This window comes from Thalassophryne amazonica, chromosome 14 (assembly GCF_902500255.1).
Source record: "Thalassophryne amazonica chromosome 14, fThaAma1.1, whole genome shotgun sequence".
NCBI lineage: Eukaryota > Metazoa > Chordata > Actinopteri > Batrachoidiformes > Batrachoididae > Thalassophryne > Thalassophryne amazonica.
Genome location: NC_047116.1, coordinates 61,413,660 through 61,440,952, shown reverse-complemented (window position 1 = coordinate 61,440,952; position 27,293 = coordinate 61,413,660). Strand labels below are relative to the sequence as shown.

The 27,293-nt window shown below is 40.3% G+C and overlaps 1 protein-coding gene across 1 annotated transcript in view; it reads left to right on the top strand.

Moving 5' to 3' along the window:
- The window catches only part of wnt6b (wingless-type MMTV integration site family, member 6b), a 155,965-nt gene extending 133,876 nt beyond the window's left edge, over positions 1 to 22,089 (top strand). The window contains exons 3-4 of the mRNA XM_034186682.1: positions 15,880 to 16,184; positions 21,591 to 22,089. Of these exons, the coding sequence (XP_034042573.1) occupies positions 15,880 to 16,184; positions 21,591 to 22,052 (767 nt within the window). The 3' untranslated portion in view covers positions 22,053 to 22,089. The remainder of the gene's footprint in view (positions 1 to 15,879; positions 16,185 to 21,590) is intronic.
- Positions 22,090 to 27,293: the final 5,204 nt, after the last annotated feature.

Genomic DNA, 27,293 nt, shown 5'->3' with positions numbered 1-27,293 from the left:
AAGACTAGTGGCAGAAACCACTGATCTGTACAAAATGGATTGGTGCAGAAACCACTGATCTGTACAAAACAGAAACATCACAGGACTGTTCATTTATAGAGCAGTTTTCTGAAGAAAAATCCTTGGAAATGTTTTTTGTTGTTGTTGTTTGTTACCTCAAAATTTCTGATTACTGTTAAAAAAAAGTTTAGAACACTTTTAATTAAAATAGCTAAATAAATCAATAAATGGTTCTTTAGAAACCTGTCATCTGTAAATTAAAACCACCTGTTATTTCAGATTAGGTAATTTCTTGTTTAACATAAGGAACCTCGGACATTTATTTTTAGACAAATAAAATAACATGAAAATTTGTACATTTTGTAAGTCTGGTCGATTATTTATATCTCATTTCAACCAGAAAAACAGACACTGTAAATAAATACAAATGTTTATTATAAATGCAACAGTAAATAATTTAACAATGACTGCAGTGTGATTGTAAAGTAGGATTTCTGTGACATAAACCTCATGATGAATCATGAGGTTACAAGTCATTTCAACTTGTAATTTCATCAAAATATGTAATTGCCTTTAATATTGTTATCAGTACAGAGTCATTTCTAAAATATGAATTTGAACACAATAAGTGGAGAGCTTCTACCTGTGCAAATGTCTTTTGACTTTGATTTGTGGACATTTTTAATGATCCGTTCATTTATTGTTAAAATATAAAATGAAACAGCTTTTTAAAAAAGAATAAAATAGTTGCTGTTGAAAGAGCCTTTTATTTAGAAGCAGGTGATGTTATGCTGAATTCTTGGGACCAGATGAAGGTCTCTTCTGCAGCTTTGAACACTGGTGGTGTTGCTGAAGCGCAGAGATGTTTTCTTTCGACTGGACTTCATGGTGTTCAGCTCATCAATGTAATTAGGTTGTCTGCACAGCAAATGTTCCGGATTGGGACAAATAAAAATATTTCTTTAAATATAAAGAAACACTAAACAGTTTATATATCAAAAAGGAACAAAAACGATGGAAAAAAAACACCTGAAAAAAAAAGTTATTTAAAGTTGAGCTTTTGTGGTCTCCGAAAAAAGCTGTAGCTATATTTGGTAAAAATAAAAAATACTGAACCATTTACAAATTAAAGCATTCACTCAGATCAACTGTGCTAAAAGGCTAAGCTAACTTTAACTGATCATTAAACCTTCACAGCATTGAAAACGTCACGTTTTATTTTTATATTATTCTCACCTTGATAAAGCTGCAGAACTAAACTCCGTTGGGCAAACTGGGACTTTGCATATATCCAAAAAGTGGGAGATTTCAGACTGAGTGGGTTTGCTCCATCCACCCGGCTGCCTGCCTCGGTCTGCCCAGGAATGATGCCTGAAGGCCGGCTTCTCCGTGCGGGTCGGCCCGCTGTCGCGGTTCGATTGATATCCCACCGAGTCGTCAGTCCTCCCTTGGTCTGCGTCACTCTGAAAAGTAGCTGAAAAAAAGCTTCTACTGCTGTTTTTTTCAAAAGGATTCAAAGGATTCAAAATAATTTTATTGTCATATGCACAAAAGAACATGTTCCATGCACAATGAAATGTGTCTACTGCATTTAACCCATCCTAATTGCCAGTAGGAGCAGAAGTCGCCATTAGGCGCCCAGGGACCAGCTCCAGATGTACATCCCTGCCTTGGTCAACAGCAGGGCTGAGCAAACCAAGACCGACCCATAACAAACGACACACAACACACATAGGCTGGCCCGGTACATAAACACATATTAAAAAAGCACACACGAGGGAAAAAGGAGAAAAACAACCCTCATAGCCACTGCGTTACACAGCAGCAATGAGGAAAAAAAACCCCATCAGCACAGAAAAACAATAATCACACAGACAAAGACGCAGGACAACAACCGAGATTTGAAGGTCCAGTTTATCGAAACACTCAGGAGGCAGCCTATTAGGCATCGTCAACGGCCTTGTCCGACAATCCTGGAGGGGGAGGGGCTCAGCCCTGAGCAGTCCACTGTCCACAGTCAACGTCAGAGCTGGAGAAGCTGAGGGGAGGGGGATGACCAGGGAGCGAGGCTTAAGTGTTGATCTTCTTGAGGAGGTTTTTTATCACAGCGGCCTTGGAGTGCAGCTGTGTTTTGGGGAGGCCAAATGAATATCCAGATTAGCAGACGCCTGAAAGATTCCACAGTTCTGAGAACAGAGTGGCTCTCAATGCATCTGAATGTAGAATGTGGTCTTTACAGATGGCCAAAGCGGGTTTCCAGAGCTGCAATCCTGCCCGAGATGTTTTCCAGCGTGCGGTTAACACCCGCCGACTGCGCAGCCACTGCCTTCCCAATCGAATCAATCATGTAGGGCAGTCTGGACGGCCCAATCAAAGCTGCCTCCACTTTCTTGATTTTCCGGTAAACCAGCACCATGCCCGCTCCACACAGCAGAAAGCCGGTGACCACCAAGCCAAATATATACACATCTTTGACGTCCTCCACAGAAAGCATGTAAAGGCACATGACCTGCCATCTCCTCCACGAGTCCATCACATAACCCATCACATGCGTCCCAGCAGGACAGGTCGGGTCCTCCGCCCCCGAATGTCTTGTAGAAAAAATAGTGTCAATTGCATTCAAAGACCACTTTAACAGATCCATTTTTGTTGTTTTCCAGAAGAGCAAAGCTACAGCCTCACAGACAACACGCCACAGAAGCAGGAAAGATAAGGAGGGAGGGAGAAGAGAAAAGTGCGTCCGTCTCGGCCGAGTGCAAGCTGGCAAAAAAATTTTTTAAAGCTTTTTTATGGTTCAGGCGACGCAAATTCAAGATGGCGATCGCTGAACTTTTTTCAGGTTGTGGAAACAGCCAGAGTGTGACGTAGCAATCTCTGCCCCCTTGCCACTTACAAAGTGAAGCTTCTGACGTTAACGACGCGTTGGAAATGCATCCGACGGATTGGGAAGCGTTGACAGATTGGCCTGAAGTGATCAATGTGAAAGGCCCTTTACAAATGGTAAGAATTTATTTCTACCCAAGAGTGCTATGCAACCTTGCCCATATTCAAACGGGTTTTGCATAAGAGTATAAACATGGGTTCATGGGTGAACATTTTTAAAGACAGATAGAAGGTGAGTTCACCTCACTGACCTAACCATCTGAACATGATACTGGAAATTGTGTTGGAGGAAGACAAATTAAAAGGTAGTATCCCTAATGGGCACAGCAGAAAGAAGAAAAATGTGAATAACAAATAAAATAATGCACCACTAGGTGGCAACAGCGTGTCCTCCAGTAATTTTCTTGATGATCATTTATTCATAGTGTTGTGTTGTTTCATAATTTAGACAGAAACATCACTTTTGGATGTAATTTTAACAATCTTTCGCAATCATATTGCCCACAAATCATAAAAGGTTCCAATTAGAATAAATAGACAATTATTTATCATTACAGTTGTCTCAGAGTCCTTTGAGCTCCTGTGATGTCACCACTTTGCCATCTTTATTAAGATAAAATATTTCTTAAAGAAGTTTGAGAACCAAAAATAACGTGGGACCATGTTTAATATCAAATTTCAACAGGGAACTTTGATTTAGTAGTAAAAGATCGACATGCTTGTCGATGGTAAAGGTTTTTTTAAAATTAAACATTTTTTAATTAAGTAATGATGTCAAACATTACTGTTTCATTCACACAGCTGTCATTTGTATGTGTGTCACCAATGAGGCTACACATCTTTTTATAACAACATAATTACTAATTGTGTACTTATTTGAGTAAACAAGGAACATATGTGGATAAGGTGGCATGCTCGTGCAGTTCTCCTGTTCTGCCACTAGATATGCGGTCCGAGCTTTGTGTATATTTACGCTTATTCCTAAGTTTATAAATTCCATATTTTGTTTAGGGCCCCTTCACATACACTGCAGAGGGAGGTGCCTGTCAGCTGATCCCAGCACACTGACAGCTGGATGGCAGCTCAGTGCACACATTAAAAACACAGAAACCACTGCCAGGGCAGGTATATAAATGCTTACAACAATACCTACATATGCAATTACATAACAAATAAAAATGAATGACCACATAACACAGAGAGTGACACGTTGGTCTGGGCACTGGACGGGGGGGGCATGTCTGCTCACAGCTGCTGCTCCTGGACATCCCAGCTGGAAAACACATACCGTGTTTTGAAGGACATGAACTTACAACATTCCTCTGTAGGGTTGGGTATCGAGAACCGGTTCTTTTTGAGTATCGTTAAGAAATTCAATCCACCGATATCAATAGCCTTTTTGCTTAACGATTCCCGTTAGCAGCAGAGGCTGTAGCAATCTCAGCACGTGTCCCATTGCAAGATATATTGACGGGCCCTACGTGCATGTTACTAGTTATTAGGCGTACGTGTGCAATCATGCACATGCATGCACCCACCCACACTATGAGTTCTATTGATTTTACAATCAAATAAATAAATTTCGGTATTGTATTAGAAATATTTTAGGAGGTCAAGAGTCTAGCTGTAATGCCCCAGCTCTGAATCACATGCACATCCATCTGCAGCCAACATACCTCATCATCGCATCAGAAAGCAGGGGAGGAGCTGTCTAATTAATGGCGCTGCTGAAAAGACTACAAAATCATTTCTCTTGCAAAGTCATGAGTGCACCCCTACATGATAAACCTTAAGGCAAGAAGAGATGATAATAAAATGAAGCCTATAGCATGACAAGACAGAAGAGAGATATTATTGGGGTTTTTTACACTTTATTTAAAGATCTTCCATACTAATGGAAACCATGTAACATGTGAAAAACAGGACTCTCGTAAAACTGGCACACAGCAGTGATCAAACAGGGAAGGGGCATGGCAACCCACCACAGTCAGATTATTAAGGTACCCAAAGTTTCCTGAAAATATTTGGCTGAATTCGTCGATGTTTTCACCGACCACAAATGGCCACCAGGGGGCGCTGGGGTAATGCCCAACCTTGAGAATGTCATTGGTTGACATGGAGGCAGCATTAATTTATCCAGCATTCATCACTGCATAGCATCTTCTGAAATACCCCAACAGACATGACATTATTTTTTTTAACTGAGTATCTATTATTGTAGATTTAGCCTATTCAAAAAAACGCACCATTTTGGAATATATTGCACTTAACTGTTTCACCAAGTGGGAAACCATGGCAGAGATAGTTTTGCTTCAAGGCTATACGGTAATGAATCAGCTGTGTAACATGCATGATGTGTTGTGCGCAGTGCGCACAGTGTGCGTAAACGTGTGATTCACTATGATAATGTAAGTCAGTCTAGACATGGTCTGTACAGTAATGTTCAGAATAATAAGCATTCATGATATGCACACTCTTAAGGCTATGAAATTGGGCTATTATTAAAAAAAGTAGAAAAAGGGGTGTTCACAATAATAGTAGCATCTGCTGTTGACGCTACAAACTCAAAACTATTATGTTCAAACTGCTTTTTTAGCAATCCTGTGAATCACTAAACTAGTATTTAGTTGTATAACCACAGTTTTTCATGATTTCTTCACATCTGCGAGGCATTAATTTTCTTGGTTTGGAACCAAGATTTTGCTCATTTACTAGTGTGCTTCGGGTCGTTGGCTTGTTGAAACACCCATTTTAAGGGCATGTCCTCTTCAGCATAAGGCAACATGACCTCTTCAAGTATTCTGACATATCCAAACTGATCCATGATACCTGGTATGCGATATATAGGCCCAACACCATAGTAGGAGAAACATGCCCATATCATAATGCTTGCACCACCATGCTTCACTGTCTTCACTGTGAACTGTGGCTTGAATTCAGAGTTTGGGGGTCATCTGACAAACTGTCTTCGGCCCTTGGACCCAAAAAAGAACAATTTTACTCTCATGAGTCCACAAAATATTCCTCCATTTCTCTTTAGGCCAGTTGATGTGTTCTTTGGCAAATTGTAACCTCTTCTACACGTCTTTTATTTAACAGAGGGACTTTGCGGGGGATTCTTGCACATAAATTAGCTTCACACAGGCGTCTTCTAACTGTCACAGCACTTACAGGTAACTCCAGACTGTCTTTGATCATCCTGGAACTGATCAATGGGTATAACCACAGTTTTTCATGATTTCTTCACATCTGTGAGGCATTAATTTTCTTGGTTTGGAACCAAGATTTTACTCGTTTACTAGCGTGCTTGGGGTCGTTGGCTTGTTGAAACACCCATTTCAAGGGCATGTCCTCTTCAGCATAAGGCAACATGACCTCTTCAAGTATTCTGACATATCCAAACTGATCCATGATACCTGCTATCCTCGTTTCACATGTAACAATAAGAAATATACTCAAAACCTGGATTAATCTTTTTAGTCACATAGCACTTCTATTATTCTGAACACTACTGTATATCCTGTGCCACAATGCGATGGCATGCTGCACTGTCTGTCCCTATGCCATTGCTTAGCAGAGTAGTGACAGATGTGCAGACATCCAGAGTCACACCTCCTTGACAGTTGGCACATAGGTTTACCTCAGTACTTGTCTGTGCATATTTAATAATCATCACAATCCTACCAGAACCCTTGCAGTTATTGGGCTTAAAAATCAAAACCCATTTCTTTCCACTTGAAGAGACTTTCTCAAAATTTACCACACAGCTTCACCTCTGTCTGAGCTAGGGCATACCATGGGTTTCTTCTCATGATGATCATCTCACAACTTTTGAGATTCTTGTGGTTGGTTTTCTGATGTTTTTTTTTTAACATCCCGACTGAATGTTTCACAATATACAGTTGTATGCAAAAGTCTGGGCACCCCTGATAATTTTCATGATTTTCCTTTATAAGTCATTGGTTGTCTGGATCAGAAATTTCAGTTAAATATATCATATAGCAGACAAACACAGTGATATTTTAGAAGTGAAATGAAGTTTCTAGGACTTACAGAAAGTGTGCAATAATTCTTTAAGCAAAATTAGGCAGGTGCATAAATTTGGGCTCCCCAACAGAAGAAATACATCAATATTTAGTAGATCCTCCTTTTGCAGAAATAACAGCCTCTAAACCCTTCGTATAGCTTCCAATGAGAGTCTGGGTTCTGGTTGAAGGTATTTTGGACCATTCTTCTTTACAAAACATCTCATGTTTGTTGGTTTCTGAGCATGGACAGCCTGCTTAGAATCACACCACAGATTTTCAGTACTATTCATGTCTGGGAACTGAGATGACCCTTCCAGAACATTGTACTTGTTCCTCTGCATGAATGCCTTAGTAGATTTTGAGCAGTGCTTAGGGTCATCTTGTTGAAAGGTCCAGCCCCGGGACAACTTCAGCTTTGTCACTGATTCATGAACATTGTTCTCAAGAATCTGCTGATATTTACTGGAATCCATGTGACCCTCAACTTTAACAAGATTCCCAGTACCTGCACTGGCCACACAGCCACACAGCATAATGGAACCACCTCCAAATTTTACTGTAGGTAGCAAGTCTTTTTCTTGGAATGCTGTGTTCTTTTTCTGCCTTTTGTTATGTTCAAATAACTCAATTTTAGTTTCATCAGTCCACAGCACCTTATTCCAAAATGAAGCTGTCTTGCCCAAATGTGCTTTAGCATACCTCATGCGACTCTGTTTGTGGCGTGTACGCAGAAAAGGCATCCTCTGCATTACAGCATGTCCTTGTGCAAAGTGCGCTGAAATCTCTGAGACAGGATTTTATATCCTTTCCCTAAACCATGATGTTGAGCAATCTTTGTTTTCAGGTCATTTGAGAGTTGTTTAGAGGCTCCCATGTTGCCACACATTACAAGAGATGCAAAGAGGGGAAACATTTGCGAATGGCCACCTTAAATACCTTTTCTCATGATTGTATTCACCTGTGTAAGGAGGCCAAGGGTCAATGAGCTTACCAAACCAATTTTGTGTTCTAATAATTAGTGTTACATGTATTCAAATCAATAAAATGACAAGGGTGCCCAAATTTATGCATACAACTGTACATACAAGTCTCACACTTTGATCAGACAGCATCAATTACAGTCATTTGTAAAGAAACATAAATAATGACAAACTATACAGATGCTTTTGATTTAATTGTCATTCCAGTGACTCCCTCAAAATATTAGACACGCTGCCTACTTGCCTTATTTGTTGTTGGCCTAAATAAACTAATCCTTTTTTTCTCAATTTGCACAGAAAATTGCACAATATTCCTTGCACTGGAGACATTTCTGGGTGTTGGGGTCTACAGCTGGTATTGATATCACATTGTGCTGGTCTGTGCAGGTCCCGTCGCACGCCACCCATTTTCACTGTGTGCTTGTGTGTGTAACCATTTCTAATGAATCCCATTCACTGAATCATGCGACATGGAGTTGGCAGTGTTGGCGGTAGCGACGGCACGCTCACCGCTTCCAGCTCACAGAAATAAAAATCTTTCACTTCAGCTCCATAAACACATTGGTTTGCTGAGTACTTATTCTTTTTTCTCCATTTTTCTTTCTCAATATCTCTGCAGTATTCTTCCATTGAAATTATTCTCAACAATTCACACATCTTGCACATTTCCTTGCAAAAATACAACTAAAATGAATGAATGAAATATTATCAGAGAAACATTCTGTCGTTCCAAGCCAGTAGCGCTTATTGTTTCACAGCTGCTCCCTTCATGATAGAGGAATAAAATAACAATAGCTGCAATCACAGGGAATAAAGCTACATTGAAATGAAAGTGAGACTTATGTTGAAGCCACAGGCGAGGACAGATGATCAATTTGCAGTCGTGGTTGGACATTCCTGTAGCCAGGAGTGTTTAAGCCATGTGCCAGAAATAAACCCACAGCTGTGGATTGTGTGTGTATGCATGAATGAAAGCGAGAGACAAACAGCTGCCCTATCAGCCCCCCAAACCACTTTCAGTTCAGTTTTATATAGTCCAAAATCTCACAATGTCTTAGTGGGCTTTATGTTGTTGTCAACATATGTCGACCCTTTGTCTCTGGAAGTCTATGGACAGACACGGTTATGGCTGTAGTTATAAAAAAATGTAATGTTAATACTGGAAATATAAATGTGAAAATTGAAGGCAGTCCTATCGGAAAAGGCCACCTCCAGATATTTCCCAGGTGAAAGGGCTTTTGGTGGAGAGAGGTCTGATATGTTCATCTCCTGAAGATGAGCACACAAGTTAATCAGCTTTCCCAGTGACCTTACATTGGAAGCAGCTGACGAATAAAGAGGATGGAGAGGAAGAGGACTATTGATATAATGTGGAACTACGGGTCCTCTGCATTGAAAAGGTTCAGTTGATATGGTTTAGGCATATGATTTTGATGTTTCCCTTATGCCTCCCTGAGAATGTTTTTCATGTTTTTCAAGTGGGAGGATACCAGGGTAGACATAAAACATCTTAGCAGGATTTGAATTTAAATTCCATCTTGCATAGCAGTGTCAGAGCTGATACCTCAGTGAGACAAGGAGTTGGGCTACAAACATGTAGATCTTAGTTCTAGTCTTGGTCACGGTAAATGCATTTCAGGGTCCGAGCCTTGATTGAGAAATAATCTGCAATGGACAGGTATCTCATCCAGGGGTAGTTTTAGATGCTAATCCACTTCATGCTACAGAATTTAGGTAAGAGCATCAACACCATTGGGCTGTAAGGACTATGTAGGATATACAAGGTCTGTCCGTAAAGTATCGTACCTTTTTATTTTTTTCAAAAACTATATGGATTTCATTCATATGTTTTTACGTCAGACATGCTTGAACCCTCGTGCGCATGCGTGAGTTTTTCCATGCCTGTCGGTGACGTCATTCGCCTGTGAGCACGCCTTGTGGAAGGAGTGGTCCCGCCCCCTCGTCGTATTTTCATTGTCTGGAAATGGCGGAATGAAAAGGACTTTTTTTCCATCAGAATTTTTTCAGAAGCTGTTAGAGACTGGCACCTGGAAACCATTCGAAAAATTTATCTGGCTTTCAGTGAAAATTTTACGGGCTTCACAGAGAATAAGGACTTTAACTACAGGTTTAAGGACCCCTTTAAAGGACAGTCGGTGCGCCGCGCTGCGAGCTGCGACGATGCGGCACAAACCACTGGATCATTTCTAAGCTGATGGCTCTGTGGATACGAGACCGTCGTGTGCTCTTTCTCTGGTTATCACAAGACCTGGACATCAGCCATTTTCTGGCAGATTTCACTTTTAACAAGAGATTTTGTCATGGAAAGCCGCGCGGAGGCTTCGCGCGTCACGACCGATTCGCTGATGAAGCGAGACAAAGGAACACCTCCGTTTCGGAGTGTTAGAGGACAAGTTGGGACATGTCTATCTCGGAACGGAGGTGTTCCTTTGTCTCGCTTCATCAGCGATGATTAAAAGTGAAATCTGCCGGAAAATGGCTGATGTCCAGGTCTTGTGATAACCAGAGAAAGAGCACACGACGGTCTCGTATCCACAGAGCCATCAGCTTAGAAATGATCCAGTGGTTTGTGCCGCATCGTTGCAGCTTGCAGCGCGGCGCACCGACCGTCCTTTAAAGGGGTCCTTAAACCTGTAGTTAAAGTCCTTATTCTCTGTGAAGCCCGTAAAGTTTTCACTGAAAGCCAGATAAATTTTTCGAATGGTTTCCAGGTGCCAGTCTCTAACAGCTTCTGAAAAAATTCTGATGGAAAAAAAGTCCTTTTCATTCCGCCATTTCCAGACAATGAAAATCCGATGAGGGGGCGGGACCACTCCTTCCACAAGGCGTGCTCACAGGCGAATGACGTCACCGACAGGCGTGGAAAAACTCACGCATGCGCACGAGGGTTCAAGCATGTCTGACGTAAAAACATATGAATGAAATCCATATAGTTTTTGAAAAAAATAAAAAGGTACGATACTTTACGGACAGACCTCGTATAGGATAAGGATAAGTAAGTCAGAAGGAGAGTCCTTTGCCTTACTATTGTCCTATACCCTTTTAAGCTAGGATGTGTTTCACACGGGGAGTTGGGGTAATGTAATAATTCCCAAAGTTTATCATTGATTTTAGTCCAGTCCAAATGCACCATTTCAGTCATTTTTACCCAAGGCCATCAAAATATGGCCATCGGGTATTGTGAAGGCTTTGTGTCCACCTGTCTCTCTGTTCATCCCTAGTCCAGTCCTATTCCTGCCATGGTCTTCAAATTCACAGGGAACATTCTTGGGACACAGACCCTGGACAAGCTCAAAGATAGCTAACCTTGACCTATGTTTCCTATTTTTATGCTATGAATCATGCAAATCCATTGTTTTTTTGTTTGTTTTTTTGGGGGGGGGCAGCCAATTACAGATGGCGCTTCAAAACCACTTTGTTTCTGGATAAATATAACATGTTTCTCATACGTTACATAAAAGCTAGAGAAAAATAAACACTTCTATAACTGAAAATGTTGTTTTTGTAACCTGATAACACCTCTGGAGTGATTTACAAGACATCTCATGGACGTTAGCATGGTGATGTTACTGGCTGGTCTCATTAGCTGGTAACTCCGCTTCGTTTCTGGAAAAATCTATCATCTTTCTCATATATTATGTAAAAGCTAATACGTAACAAATAAACACTTCTAAAACTGAAAATGCTGCTTTTGTAACCTGATAACACCTCTGGAGTGATTTGCAAGACATCTCATGGACATCAGCGTGCACGCACATCACATGCGATCAAAGCTAGCTTCGGATTTTTTAAAAGGCTCATGTATGCGCACATGCATGCCCTCCTGCAGACGCCATTAAAATGTGAATAAAATATTGTTTACGATCGATTGACTGAGTTTATTCTGCAACATCAATATAAACATACAGAGATGAATATATCAGTGATACACTGATAACACAATAAAGCATAAATGCTTATTTACTTGTAAATGGAAATGGTAAATGGACTGCATTTATATAGCATTTTCCATCTGCATCAGACGCTCAAAGCCTCACATTCACCCCGATGTCAGGGTGCTGCCATACAAGGCGCTCACTACACACTGGGAGCAATAGGGGATTAAAGGCCTTGCCCAAGGGCCCTGAGTGATTTTCCAGTCAGGCAGGGAATTGAACCCATGATCTTCTGGACTCAAGCCCAACACCTTAACCACTAGACCATCACCTCCCCTCTCCCATCACCTCCGTCCTTGTGAAATTATTACGTGACAAAATAGAGGGGCAATATTGAACATGTACAAATTGTACATATAACTGCACATAATCGTACATATCATACATACACACACACACACACATATATATATATATATATATATATATATATATATATATATATATATATATATATAGTTTGCACTGGGATACCAATTAAACAACTGCATATTGTCAGTTATCAAGTTGTTCACCAATGAATATGGCTTTATACACCCTGAAGAAAACCATACACCCTGAGGCTGAAAACAACTTGATAATGATTTTATCATGTACCTATAAATGATAAATGCACGCAGAACACAATGCGCATACTCTCCCTTCGCTCACTGCCTCCGGGGGTACGGATGCGGGACCCGCAAAGAATCCAAGTCATGGCCATGGTGCTCTGCGGCTGTGGTTACTGAGACCATGCAGTGGGCGCTGTGCATCAAAACAGCGAGCGTAGTCTTTGGACCTGTCGCTGGAGTTGGATGCAGCTCGGCACAGCAGACAGGGGGGCAGTGTGAGTGGCCTGCTGTGGTGCTTACCGAGCCCGCAGACTCAGTAAGCGCATCGGAGGCAGTGAGAGCAATCGTGGTGATGCTGACCGGCCCGCCTGATAAGGACGCAGAACAACGCACTGTAAAAAAAAAAAAAAAAGGAATCATGCAAAATTGCACTAAAAAATCTGGGAAACTGCGAGGCCGCGAAAGGGAGTTACATTCTAAAAATAACCCGTGATAGGTGAAATTCGCAAAGTAGTCAGCGTTATTTTTTACAATTATTATAGATGTTTTAAGGCTGTAAAACCCCTCACTACACACTTTATACACTTTTCTCAAACAGGCATTAGCATTTTTTCTCTCCTGTATAAACACTCAAAGTTCAAACCTTAGTAGAAAAAAAAATAGAACGTTTTCCTATAAATAATTATGATGGCTTTTAGAACTCACAAATTTAATTTTAACGATCAACCTACGAGGCTGGACACGTAAGAAATTATTAATAGTGACTCACCAGTATTTCACAGTTCCTCTGACCGCGCCTCTTCGTCTTGGTGCTGCTCCACTGTCTGGATTGGCTGATTACTCGGGTGGTATGAAAAATATTACCCGTCTGAAAAAAGGGTGTATTGCTATGTATTCTTTAGTGTTTTATCCAGTCATATTGGTGTATCATTTATAGGTATATGATAATATAAAGAACACGATGCTCATACGGTTGCATGTTCCCATGTCATTAAAGATTCCAGTGCCTCAGGTTGTATAAATCCTGTGTGAATATACATGTCAGTATATTTTACATCATACCCTCTGGAAAATGAGTTTTTATGCCTCGCGCAGAGCTTGCCCAGCGAGGCGGAGCATATAGCATCCGGGTTGTCTGTCCTTCCGTCCATCCGTCCAGCCGCAATTCATTCACGCAACATAGCTCGGCACCTATTGTCGCAAAAACTTCATATTTGGTGGGTACATGCTTTGGAGGAGTACTTTGCATGGGTTTGAAGGCCGGTGACCTTGACCTACTTTCCAAGGTCACCAATGGTCACAACTGCCAAATCATTTGCCGTAACGTACCTCAGCACCTATTGCTCACAGAAACTTCAAATTTGGTGGGTACATGCTTTGGAGGAGTACTTTGCATGGGTTTGAAGGCCGGTGACCTTGACCTACTTTCCAAGGTCACCAGTGGTCACAACTGCCAAATTTGCCGCAACGTAGCTCAGCACCTATTGCTCACAGAAACTTCATATTTGATGGGTACATGCCTTGGAGGAGTACTTTGCATGGGTTTGAAGGTCGGTGGCCTTGACCTACTTTTAAAAAATTACCAATAGTTGCATTTGTTCGAAGGCTACCGACTTTTTATGGTCACTGTTGGCCACATCCTCTAAATAAATATAATGTCAATCTCCAATTTTTCCACGTGTATCCCAGTTTACATCAAACACATGAGGGTTTAACCAAATACCTACCCCACACATGTACATATTACTGCACTTTACATGGAAAATAGCACTGTACACGGGGCATTTTGTGACGAATGTCTCTAGTTTGTGGCTTATCTCAAGTATGGAGGCACTTGAACCCGGCAACAGCAGAGATTTGACATTCATACTTCAGTTTAATTTACATAGAATTTCTGAATCAATCTGTTTACACGTATTACATCTACATTCTCTGAAATTGTGTGATCATGTTCATGTCAGTGCAACACTGTGCATCTTCTTCAGCATGCAGGTTAATAAATAAAGCAACACATTAAATACAAAGTCACTGGGATTACAAACATATGTTTCATACTTGTATGAAAGGTGAAACTGTGAAGTGGACAGATAAATTAAGAAGATGATAGATGGATTTCTGTCTGTCTTTTGTCCATCTAGTGGCTGTCAAGATGTACTCATTCTGTCAGAGTGAAGAAAGAGAAAGAAGTAAATTCCAACTAGGCCTTGAGTCCCATTGATGCTTATATCCTCATTGTGTCGTGTGAATCAAATGAGAGTCTATGACTCCCGCTGGACTGGACACCAGTGCTATGTAGGTTACTTCTCCAGCCAATGCTGGTTCCCATTTACAACAGGGTGGACAGAGACAAAGCAGATTAAGTCCCTTTAGGGGTGGCGGTGGTACGTCAGGCCCATTTATTGACAAGCCACTCCCATCTTTGTCTTTCATACTGAGAATTCTTATCCCGTGTGAACCGATCATAAATATTACAGATTTCCTGTGGTAAAAATTACATTAGTTCGCCTCCCCATATAAAACTAATCCTGTCAGAATAGGCCTTATTACAGCTGAATTAGAGTCCAGTGAGTCTGAATTGTAACTGTCACAATAATGTCAAGTGCAAGAATGGCCACTAATGCACAGCAGCTCATTTGAAAAGCTAAAAAGAAAAGTCCTTTTTTGTCAGATCTAAATGACTCCAGACAATCATAGTGTCTCATGTCAGCAGGCAGCTTATCCCAGAGAAAACGAGCATGATATGAGAAAGTCCTGTAACATGCTGAAATCAAATCCAGATACTTGTGATTGTAGTAATATTGCCTGCTGTCGTGTTCTCTCTCTCTCTTTTTAAGTATAAGTGTGATTAAATGGGAGACGTGATTTTAAATATGAGAAACGAAGGCAAAATAAAGTGCTGCGGTTTCCCAACATGCCAAATCATGACATATTATCAGACAATGTCAGTGTGTGCTTCCAGAAGGTAACCATTGTTACTGTAGTGACACACAAGCACATGGGGGGGTCCTTGTCAGGAGAAACACTTGCAAACCTTTGTGATTGTAACAAAGGCTGACCATAAGTGTGATACCAAAAAAGTACATCACAATTTCAGACTTACCACAGAAGTCCCGTCACATCACCAGAGGACACCTCGCTGGTAGATGTTATACGCTGGACATTATGTAGGTGCAGCAGTTAAAATATTTTGTGCTGTCTTCTGCCTAATGATTCTGGACACTAAAATATAGACCCAGGATGTGTGCAGATTGATGTCATAACAGTTGGTCCCTCCTGATATGAACTATGCCTGTTGGAGGAGAAATAAGCCCGTTTACTGACCAAAACACCACAGTTCCGGTCTCAAGACGTTGAGGTCCCACTGTGGCTACATTTGGACTACAGACTTAACGATGCTATTATGCATTTGTCTTTAGCTAAATGAGATGATACTATGAACCTAAATATACTAAAGTCACTCTCTCACTGCCTTGTCCTCCAGATATCCGAGAGACAGCATTTGTGTACGCCATCACTGCGGCCGGCGTGACGCATGCTGTTACCCAGGCCTGCAGTATGGGAGACCTCCTGCAGTGCGGTTGCGAGGCAACCAGGAATAGAGCACCTCCAAGGCCGCCCTCATCTTCCTCCCCTGGGGACGGTGTAAAGTGGGAGTGGGGCGGCTGTGGAGATGACGTGGAGTTTGGGTATGAAAAGTCAAAACAGTTTATGGATGCCAAGAGGAGACGGGGCAAGAGCGACATCAGGACGCTTATTGACCTACACAATAATGAAGCTGGGCGGCTGGTAAGAAACATTTTATTCTTTACCTTGTGGACAGGGAAGGGGTTATTTTATTGTCGCCATGGCAGTCTAACTACACTGAACAAAGACATAAATGCAACACTTTCGTCTTTGCTCCTGTTTTTCACGAGCTGAACTCAAAGATCTAAAACAAATCAAAATTAAATTTTGTCATTTATATACTGCCAAATCGCGATGAGGTCACCTCAAGGCACTTCACAAAACATAATTTAAAAAGCAGAACAAAATGAATTAAAAGATTAAAAACACAATAAAAGAATAAAAACATAAATAAGTAAAAATAATAAAAGAAGACATGCAGTAACATAAAATACTAGTGATAAAACAAAGCAAAAAAATGTGTCTTCAGTCTAGATTTAAAAGTCTCCACAGAGTCTGATTGCCGGATCTGGGTGGGCAGATCATTCCACAGAGCTGGGGCATGGTATGAAAATTCTCTGTAACCTGCTGACTTTTTATTTACCCTAGGATCACATAGCAGACCTGCACCCTGTGAACACAGGGCCCGAGCCGGTACATAGGGTTCAACCAGGTCAGCCAGGTAGGAAGGTGCCAGACTGTGAAGAATCTTGTAGGACAGCAACAACACCTTAAATTCTGATCTCATAGAGACCGAAAGCCAATGAAGGGATGCCAGAACCGGTGTAATATGGTCAAGCCTTCTGCTTCGTGTCAGAAATCTAGCAGCAGCATTTTGAGCCAGTTGAAGACCCCTAATGCTGGACTGCGGGAAACAAGAAAACAAAGCATTGCAGTAGTTCAATTTGGAAGAAATAAAAGCATGGATCAGAGTCTTAGCATCAGCCATAGATAGAATGGAACGAAGCTTCGCTATATTTCGCAGATGGAAGAAAGCAGTCCTCATAATATCTCTAATGTAGAGGTGAAAATACAACGTAGGATCAAAAATTTCCCCAAGGTTCCTCATTTTGTCCGTATGATGTATAACACACGAGCCTAAGCTAAGTGCTAGCTGATCAAATTGATGCTGATGTCTTGCTGGACCAAGAATCATCATTTCAGTCTTATCAGAGTTTAAAAGTAGAATGTTACTAGACATCCAACTTCTCACTGCGGCAAGACAGTCTTCTAAAGATTTTATGTGGACAAGATTACCAGCAGTTATCGGCATATACAATTGAGTATCATCAGCATAGCAATGAAAGGCAATCCCAGAGTGCTGCAGTATATTCCCAAGAGGTGCTACGTAAAGAGAAAAAAGCAGGGGGCCTTAAACGGATCCCTGTGTAACCCCAAATGTCATGCCCCTAAGATCAGAGGTAGTCCCACTACACAAAACACAGTGGGAGCTACCGGACAGGTATGACATCAGCCATACAAGGGCAGTTCCAGTAATCCTGAAATGTTTCTCCAATCTATCAAGTAAAATATAATGATCAACGGTATCGCAGCACTGAGATCCAACAGCACCAAGACTGTAGTGGCATCTGGGTCCATTGTTGGCAGAAGATCATTCACTACTTTAATAAGCGCCGTCTCTGTGGAGTGATATTTTCTAAAAGCAGACTACAGTGGCTCAAAAAGATCATTCTCAGTAAGGTAGTCCATGAGCTGCCATGAAACCACCTTTTCCAGAATTTTAGAGTGGAATGATAGATTTGATATCGGCCTATTATTTTTCAATACACCAGGGTCAAGACTGAATTTGTAATGGTAATGGTAATGGTTTAACCACTGCAGATTTTAAACATTTTGTAACAGATCCAGAAGTTAGTGAAAGGTTAACAATTGCCAGCACAGTCAACCCAAGAGTGGGCCATAGTCCATGTTCAGTTTTATCACACAACACAATGCCACAGATGTCGCAGGTTTTGAGGGAGCGTCCATTTGGCATGCTGACTGCAGGAATGTCCACCAGAGCTGTTGCCGGCGAACTGAATTTCATTTCTCTACCATAAGCCGTCTCCAAAGGAGTTTCAGAGAATTTGGCAGTACATCCAACTGGTCTCACAACCGTAGACTACGTGTAACCACACCAGCTGAGGACCTCCACATCCAGCATGTTCACCTCCAAGATCATCTGAGACTAGCCAGCCAGACAGATGCTGCAACAATTGCTTTGCAGAACCAAAGAAATTCTGCACAAGCTGTCAGAAACTGTCTCTGGGAAGCTCATCTGCATGCTCGTCGACTTCATCGGAGTCTCGACCTAACTGCAGTTTGTCTATGTAACTGACATAAGTGGGAAAATGGATACATTCAATGGTGTCTGGCTGCTGATCAACTCTATTTGAAGATGTGTTGCACTGTGTGAGGAAAATGGTGGTCACACCAGATACTGACTGGTTTTATGACACCTCCCCATAAAGTAAAACATTTCAGAGTGGCCTTTTTTGTGGCCAGCCTAAGGCACACCTGTGCAATAATCATGCTGTCTAATCAGCATCTTGATACGTCACACCTGTGAGGTGGAATGGATTCTCAGCAAAGGCTTTGGGGTTCTCTAAACTGGTTCTGGGTTTGGTTCGACATGTGCAAGATTTCGTAAAATTATTCACTGTGGAGGGATCCCATTTGAAACATTTTAATATTTCCAGTGGTGCCTACTTTTGAAATTAAATAAAGGGAGCCATCCCCAAGCAAATGTCAAACAATCTGGTCAGGACTGAATGTTGGAGCTTATTGGCAGAACTCCCATTTCTCTGTACAGTACTGTGTAAAAATATATGCCACCCTATCTTTTGATAACCATGTCATATATAGACTTTTTTTCCTTATTAGTGACTGAAAACAAAATCAGGTATGATGTTCCAAATTTTATTTAAGGTCTTATGACCATTTTAATAATTTATACAGCAGCCAACAACTATTTTCTATGTAATGATGTATTCACTTTTCTGTTTCTTGTTTTCATCTCTGGACTAGTGACGCATGCATGTGAGTCCCACCCTGTGAAACTATTGGCATCCCCACAGTTCTAAAGAGACAGTAGTGAGTGACTGTCCACATAGCCCAGTGCATGCAAAATGAGGAGAGTAGCAACTTTCCCCCAAATTCCTCGCCCAAGCAACCCAACATAGCTCTGCTTTTTCCCAGATGAAGAGACCTTCGAGCTGTTAAAGGCTCCAACTTGACTTGGAACTTTTCTTTGATACAGAGCAGGGAAAGGGAGGAGTGGCCAAGGAGAAGCCACTGATTTGGTCTGAGATGCTGGTGCACTGAATCATTTATGTGGCCTTTCTTTTTTTTTTTATTTGTGTGTGTGTGTGTGTGTGTGTGTGTGTGTGTATGTGTATACTGTCTGCAACATGACAACCCAAGGTGTCATGTAGGTGTAGGTGCAGAGAATCAGTCTCTAATAAAATGGGATAAAATATGTAATTAAATACTGCCATATTCTTTAAAATGAGAGACCACCCGATTGTGCTGTTTTATCCATAAACATGAACATTTAACTGTGAAAAGTCATCATAAGTCTCACTTATTTGTATGAATCCATAAATGTTGCATAGCAATTTTTCAATCTTTTTCAAATGTTTCAGTTTCAGTAAATGTGCCAAAAACCTTGTACTGAAGTTGTCACATTAACTGAAATATGTTCCGAATAATGCTAGAAATCAAAAATGGGTATGCAATCTGATTGCTCTTTATTAAATATTAATTGACCTTTCATCTGGCATTATTCAAGGAAAACAACGTATATTTTTAACCCCTGCTGTACTGTAATTTGTGCAGGAATTGCACTTCACTTTATTCTCTTAGATTTTAGGAACAAAGCCATTGCTTGTTCTGTGGAATGTTTCATCATTCCACGAACATTCAAGAGAGAAAGACATTGCTCCTGGCCATATTTGTGTAGCTCTGTAAGGTGATATTCTAACAAGAATCAAGTTTCTGAAACATAAAACAAAAGTGTGCCGCACATTTTGTCTTCAAGCCTGTGAGGCAGGTAGCTTCTAATGTTTCCACAACCCCTTGTAAAAGTTTAAAGTTCCTCTTTGCTGCTCATGTGATCAAGTTAAATATGGCCATGACAAGTAAACATGCTCCCTGAAAAGTGTAGATAAAGTAGCAGCTTTCCAGATAACTTAATTATGTTATGTACATTACAGCAGCAAAAACTCCCATTTACTATTTGCATTTAGGAGACAGTCAGAGCCTGACCGTCTACAACCACTTACGGAAATGTTGACACTAAGACACACAAGCAAAACACAGTTATCCAAGTTCACTTTAGATGGGGTCAAAGACAGGTAGACAAGAGGAGGATTTTGGGATGTAGTCAAATTATAGTATTAGTGAACAAACTGGCATATTGTGCACACAAACACACAGACAATGAAAGCGGCTGATGCATAAGGCTGATGTGTGCGAATATTCAGTGTGTACGTATGCATGTGTGACTAAATGGGTAGGTGTGTGTGTGTGTGTGTGTGTGTGTGTGTGTGTGTGTGTGTGTGTGTGTGTGTGTGTGTGTGTGTGTGTGTGTGTGTGTGTGTGTGTGTGTGTGTGTGTGTGATGGGTTAATTATGTGCAGTATAAGTGAGTGATCTGTTGTCAAGGCTTGTTAGATGTAACTCAACCTGAGGCAAAATAGAGACAGAGTTGGGGTTGAAGAGTGAAATTCCTTATGAATAGCGTATGCTTTTATCTTGCCTATCTATCAGTGTGTGCGTGATCCAGCGGGTTCGTCAGTGATATATTGTGAAAACCAATAGGGAACCAATAAGGAATAACTGCGTTCACATGGTTGCATTCTCACAGTGTGCGTGTCGCATCAATTTGTCCAGATCTTTACAAATCTACAACTGTTGGTGGCACCATACATTTCCTCCGCATTGCTAAACATTACTAGTATTAGCCATGTCACTAGATCAATGTCACGAGCTACACTCATTTCAGTCTTCAAGGTGGTTTTATAAAGATTTGGACAGTTTTATCTTTAAATAAACATTTCCCTATGACGGTTTTTTGAAAACTTTTACGTATCTGGTAGGGGTTGAACGATGCTCAAACTTCAAAATACAATACATATCACGATACACCTATTGCGATTCAGTACATATCACAATACATCACTTTTCACAATAATTATGTTAAATGTAATCTGTGGTGAATGTTTAACTTTAAACTAATTATTCGTAAGTATAAATTGGAATACTTGATGTTGTCTGTTCCCTGTTTGTATATTTTGTAAATCTTTTATGATTCTTCTGCAAGAGGACGTTATTTCTTCCATGCAGTAGTTGACTTTTGAATATGTGAATATGGTTTCAGAACATTTCCTTTTGTTTCTTCCTAATCTTTTTAATACCTAATCAGCTTTTTTTTTCTCTCTCTCTCTATGTGTTCTCATATTTGCCCTTCTTTGCATGTGTTGTCCACCTAAAATCCCGAACCCACACACTTTAAACCTTGACCTCCCAGGCAGTGAAGCTCTACATGCGGACAGAGTGCAAATGCCATGGACTGTCGGGCTCGTGCACCTTGCGTACGTGCTGGAAGAAGATGCCCCATTTTCGCGAGGTTGGCGACCACCTCCTGGAACGCTTCAAAGGTGCTTCTCAAGTGATGGGTGGCAATGATGGAAAGACCCTGATCCCTGTGGGCCAGAACATAAAACCACCAGATAAGCAGGACCTAATCTACTCCGACGAGTCACCAGATTTCTGTCTGGCAAATCGGAAAACTGGCTCACTGGGGACACGAGGCCGCATGTGCAACAGCACAGCCATGGACATCAGTGGCTGTGACTTGCTCTGCTGTGAGCGAGGCTACAGAGAGGAGACTGTGGTGTTTGAGGAGAACTGTCTGTGTCGTTTCCACTGGTGTTGTGTGGTCCAGTGCAAGAAATGCTTGGTCCGAAAAGAGCTTAGTCTCTGCCACTGAACACAGCATTGAGTGAGAGTCTTCAAAACTATCCCTGGTACAATTTTGAGGTTTGTGCTTGAGTTTGAACATGGATTGGACTGATGGTGATCCTTTGGTATCAGTCACAGTCACAGAAAATATCCTCAAAATGTATCCTCTCAAATAGTATTCGACCCCATTCTGTTATGTACCTGGAGGCAAAGTTGACCAAAAGTTAAAAAGCACTGAACACCATCCTACATGTAAACAATGATATTTTCATAAGGTTAATAAGAAGTTGGATGCATGTTTTGTATAAACTACCTATTTTAATTACGTTTTCTTTTTGAAAAAGGACCAAAAATGTGAAACAGGAGTTGCTTTATTTGGTTTTCCATGACAGCAACCACATTTAGTACTTAATCTAGTCCTGAACTGGTGAATATTTCAGCTTACAAAAGTGTATTTTTTAATTACGATCAACATGAATTTTATCCAAGTATTCTTTTCAGTGGTTTAGTTCATACACCAGAAGTATATGTAGAAAGGACTATTTTATTTTTAATAAGTATACTTACAAAATGTTTTTGCAAGTGCTCCTTCTTTATTGAAAGAATGGTAATTAAGTGCAGTCTGGTGGTGTCTGTCAACTGAACAGTATAAAAGTAGTTTCTTTGGACTGCTGTCTATAACTAAAAGGTTTTCAAAGATGGATTTGCCTGGATTTGGGGCATTTAATTATATAAACTGGCCTTGAATGGGCATCACAGACCTTCTTGGTGTCCACTCTCATCAACAAAATCTCAGACTTAAACCTGATCTCAGCACCTTGGATCTTTTTATGTGGTGTTTGCGTGTAGTCTCAGGTTTGTGTCACTTTCCAAAGGCATGCAAAGAAATTGGTGAATATGAATTGGTGTGACCGATACTGATCTACATCTTTATATAGGTTATGTTATGGGCTCGTAAGAAAGCCAGAGTGTGTAATCCAGCTTTCAGTCAATGTTTGCCCAACATAAGCTTCAGAACTATCATAGTCTGTAAAAGGAAAAGCAGGTACAGATGGCACATGAATAAGCAAACTGATTGATATACTCTAAACTGTCACTTTGACTAATACTAAATCCCGTCAACCTCTAAGGATTTATTTTACTACCTTGTGTGAGCCCTCCTTTGTAGAAATTTTTTATCTACTATATATTGTAGCATCAAAGAGAAATCCTGATGACACATACCAAAAAAAATTTTTTTTTAAGGTGTGTAATTAAAATGTCACTTAGTCCACTTATGCTTGTAGCTTTTATTTAGTTCTGCAGTTGCATTTTTATTTCTTCATAGTACCACACATGGCAAATGTAAACAGACTGGCAATTTTCTACTACTGTTTTTCTTTTATTTCATTCTCTCTCATATAAAGTACTGTGCAAAAGTTTTAATCACAAAAGAGGTTTCAGAAAATGCATTGTTTGGATATTTTCTCTTCATTGCTGGTTCAACAGAAAATCATATATGTCTGTATAACAATACTATTTTTTGTTTCACTGAAGAAAATAACCAATTATTACTGTAAAACCTCATTTTTAAATGATGGTGAGGGTGATGACAATAATAGTAATTCTTTGTAGTTGTACTGACTGACATTAGGTGCTAATGATCATTCAGCAATACAATAGTTGTAAAATAAACCTGACTTTCTTAGAAATAACACAAGCCCATTCAAAAGAAATTATGGACTTTTATCACCTAACAGAAATGATCTCTTTTTATGAGTGAGAAAATCTTCTTTACAAATAATAATGTGCAAATATTAGATACTTATCAACATTTTATACATTATAAATGTATAATATGGAACAGACAATGTTTTACTTAAAAAGGAGACATGAAATTTCAGCTATAGTTTGTCAGAAGGCACATGGGAGCCTTGATTTGATCTGTGTTCTTATATTAAAGTCCTTCTGGGTTCCACTTTGCCATGAAACTGTTGTTATTGGTGCAACAGACAAACGCTGCACTAGGTGCAAGAAGTTTTTTTTTTCAGTTGTTACACCCCCGTCACACCTTGACGATTTAGCCAGCGTATGCTGACCATATTAAGTATAACGCAATGCTAAAATACACTTGGCCGTATGAGCCTTGTGTTCTTTAGTAGTAGTTGCAGTAGTTTGATGTAATCCTGCTAACAGACAGACAAACAAATAAATAAATGCCAATGACTTTATTACGTCCTTGGTGGATGTCATTAAATTTAAAAAAATGTTAAATTACTCTGACCCGATCCGCTCAGTGGAAATGGGGCTGTCAGCATACGCTGGCTAAATCATCATGGTGTGACATCTGCATAACATATTTGACGTATCCAGTATATTCGGCGCATTTTTCATATGCCGGCATGCGCTGGCTAAATCATCAAGGTGCGACAGGGCCCTAACAAATGTCTGGTTATATAGCAGAACAATTTATTTTTCTTAGGAACATGCACACTAAGCTTACATTTTACTGCTTAAAATCTAAAACAGAATAAATTCCTGCAGGACTACCCTTTATTTTTTTAAACTGGTTTCTTTTGAATGAGCTCGGTCATGTTTTTATCATTGTATTGATCAAATCATCATTCATTAATTATTATCGCTTGTCTGTTATGTGTTTGCTGTAAACTCTCAAAGTAATCTGAAAATGTACATTGAATGAATGAATGAATTAATTTATTTATTCAGCACACAGACTCAACAGTAACAAAAAAAAAACCTGATAAATAAGACAGTTCAACGGTGAACATATGTGACCGAAAGAGTGTGAGCAGATAAAAGCTTATAAACACCCACCCCTTACATATACATATATACTTCCAACAGCAAATGCCAGCACAGACAGTATAAACTAATCAAATCAAATCAATTTTATTTATATGGCGCCAAATCACAACAAACAGTTGCCCCAAGGCGCTTTATATTGCAAGGCAAAGCCATACAATAATTACGGAAAAACCCCAACGGTCAAAACAACCCCCTGTGAGCAAGCACTTGGCGACAGTGGGAAGGAAAAACTCCTTTTTAACAGGAAGAAACCTCCAGCAGAACCAGGTTCAGGGAGGGGCAGTCTTCTGCTGGGACTGGTTGGGGCTGAGGGAGAGAACCAGGAAAAAGACATGCTGTGGAGGGGAGCAGAGATCAATCACTAATGATTAAATGCAGAGTGGTGCATACAGAGCAAAAAGAGAAAGAAACACTCAGTGCATCATGGGAACCCCCCAGCAGTCTAAGTCTATAGCAGCATAACTAAGGAATGGTTCAGGGTCACCTGATCCAGCCCTAACTATAAGCTTTAGCAAAAAGGAACGTTTTAAGCCTAATCTTAAAAGTAGAGAGGGTGTCTGTCTCCCTGATCCGAATTGGGAGCTGGTTCCAGAGGAGAGGAGCCTGAAAGCTGAAGGCTCTGCCTCCCATTCTACTCTTACAAACCCTAGGAACTACAAGTCAGCCTGCAGTCTGAGAGTGAAGCGCTCTATTGGGGTGATATGGTACTATGAGGTCCCTAAGATAAGATGGGACCTGATTATTCAAAACCTTATAAGTAAGAAGAAGCATTTTAAATTCTATTCTAGAATTAACAGGAAGCCAATGAAGAGAGGCCAATATGGGTGAGATATGCTCTCTCCTTCTAGTCCCTGTCAGTACTCTAGCTGCAGCATTTGGAATTAACTGAAGGCTTTTCAGGGAACTTTTAGGACAACCTGATAATAATGAATTACAATAGTCCAGCCTAGAGGAAATAAATGCATGAATTAGTTTTTCAGCATCACTCTGAGACAAGACCTTTCTAATTTTAGAGATATTGCGCAAATGCAAAAAAGCAGGCCTACATATTTGTTTAATATGCACATTGAATGACATATCCTGATCAAAAATGACTCCAAGATTTCTCACAGTATTACTAGAGGTCAGGGTAATGCCATCCAGAGTAAGGATCTGGTTAGACACCATGTTTCTAAGATTTGCGGGGCCAAGAACAATAACTTCAGTTTTATCTGAGTTTAAAATCAGGAAATTAGAGGTCATCCATGTCTTTATGTCTGTAAGACAATCCTGCAGTTTAGCTAATTGGTGTGTGTCCTCTGGCTTCATGGATAGATAAAGCTGGGTATCATCTGCGTAACAATGAAAATTTAAGCAATGCTGTCTAATAATAATGCCTAAGGGAAGCATGTATAAAGTGAATAAAATTGGTCCTAGCACAGAACCTTGTGGAACTCCATAATTAACCTTAGTCTGTGAAGAAGATTCCCCATTTACATGAACAAATTGTAATCTATTAGATAAATATGATTCAAACCACCGCAGCGCAGTGCCTTTAATACCTATGGCATGCTCTATTCTCTGTAATAAAATTTTATGGTCAACAGTATCAAAAGCAGCACTGAGGTCTAACAGAACAAGCACAGAGATGAGTCCACTGTCTGAGGCCATAAGAAGATCATTTGTAACCTTCACTAATGCTGTTTCTGTACTATGATGAATTCTAAACCCTGACTGAAACTCTTCAAATAGACCATTCCTCTGCAGATGATCAGTTAGCTGTTTTACAACTACCCTTTCAAGAATTTTTGAGAGAAAAGGAAGGTTGGAGATTGGCCTATAATTAGCTAAGATAGCTGGGTCAAGTGATGGCTTTTTAAGTAATGGTTTAATTACTGCCACCTTAAAAGCCTGTGGTACATAGCCAACTAATAAAGATAGATTGATCATATTTAAGATCGAAGCATTAATTAATGGTAGGGCTTCCTTGAGCAGCCTGGTAGGAATGGGGTCTAATAGACATGTTGATGGTTTGGAGGAAGTAACTAATGAAAATAACTCAGACAGAACAATCGGAGAGAAAGAGTCTAACCAAATACCGGCATCACTGAAAGCAGCCAAAGAGAACGACATGTCTTTGGGATGGTTATGAGTAATTTTTTCTCTAATAGTTAAAATTTTATTAGCAAAGAAAGTCATGAAGTCATTACTAGTTAAAGTTAAAGGAATACTCGGCTCAATAGAGCTCTGACTCTTTGTCAGCCTGGCTACAGTGCTGAAAAGAAACCTGGGGTTATTCTTATTTTCTTCAATTAGTGATGACTAGTAAGATGTCCTGGCTTTACAGAGGGCTTTTTTATAGAACAACAGACTCTTTTTCCAGGCTAAGTGAAGATCTTCTAAATTAGTGAGATGCCATTTTCTCTCCAACTTACAGATTATCTGCTTTAAGCTGCGAGTTTGTGAGTTATACCACGGAGTCAGG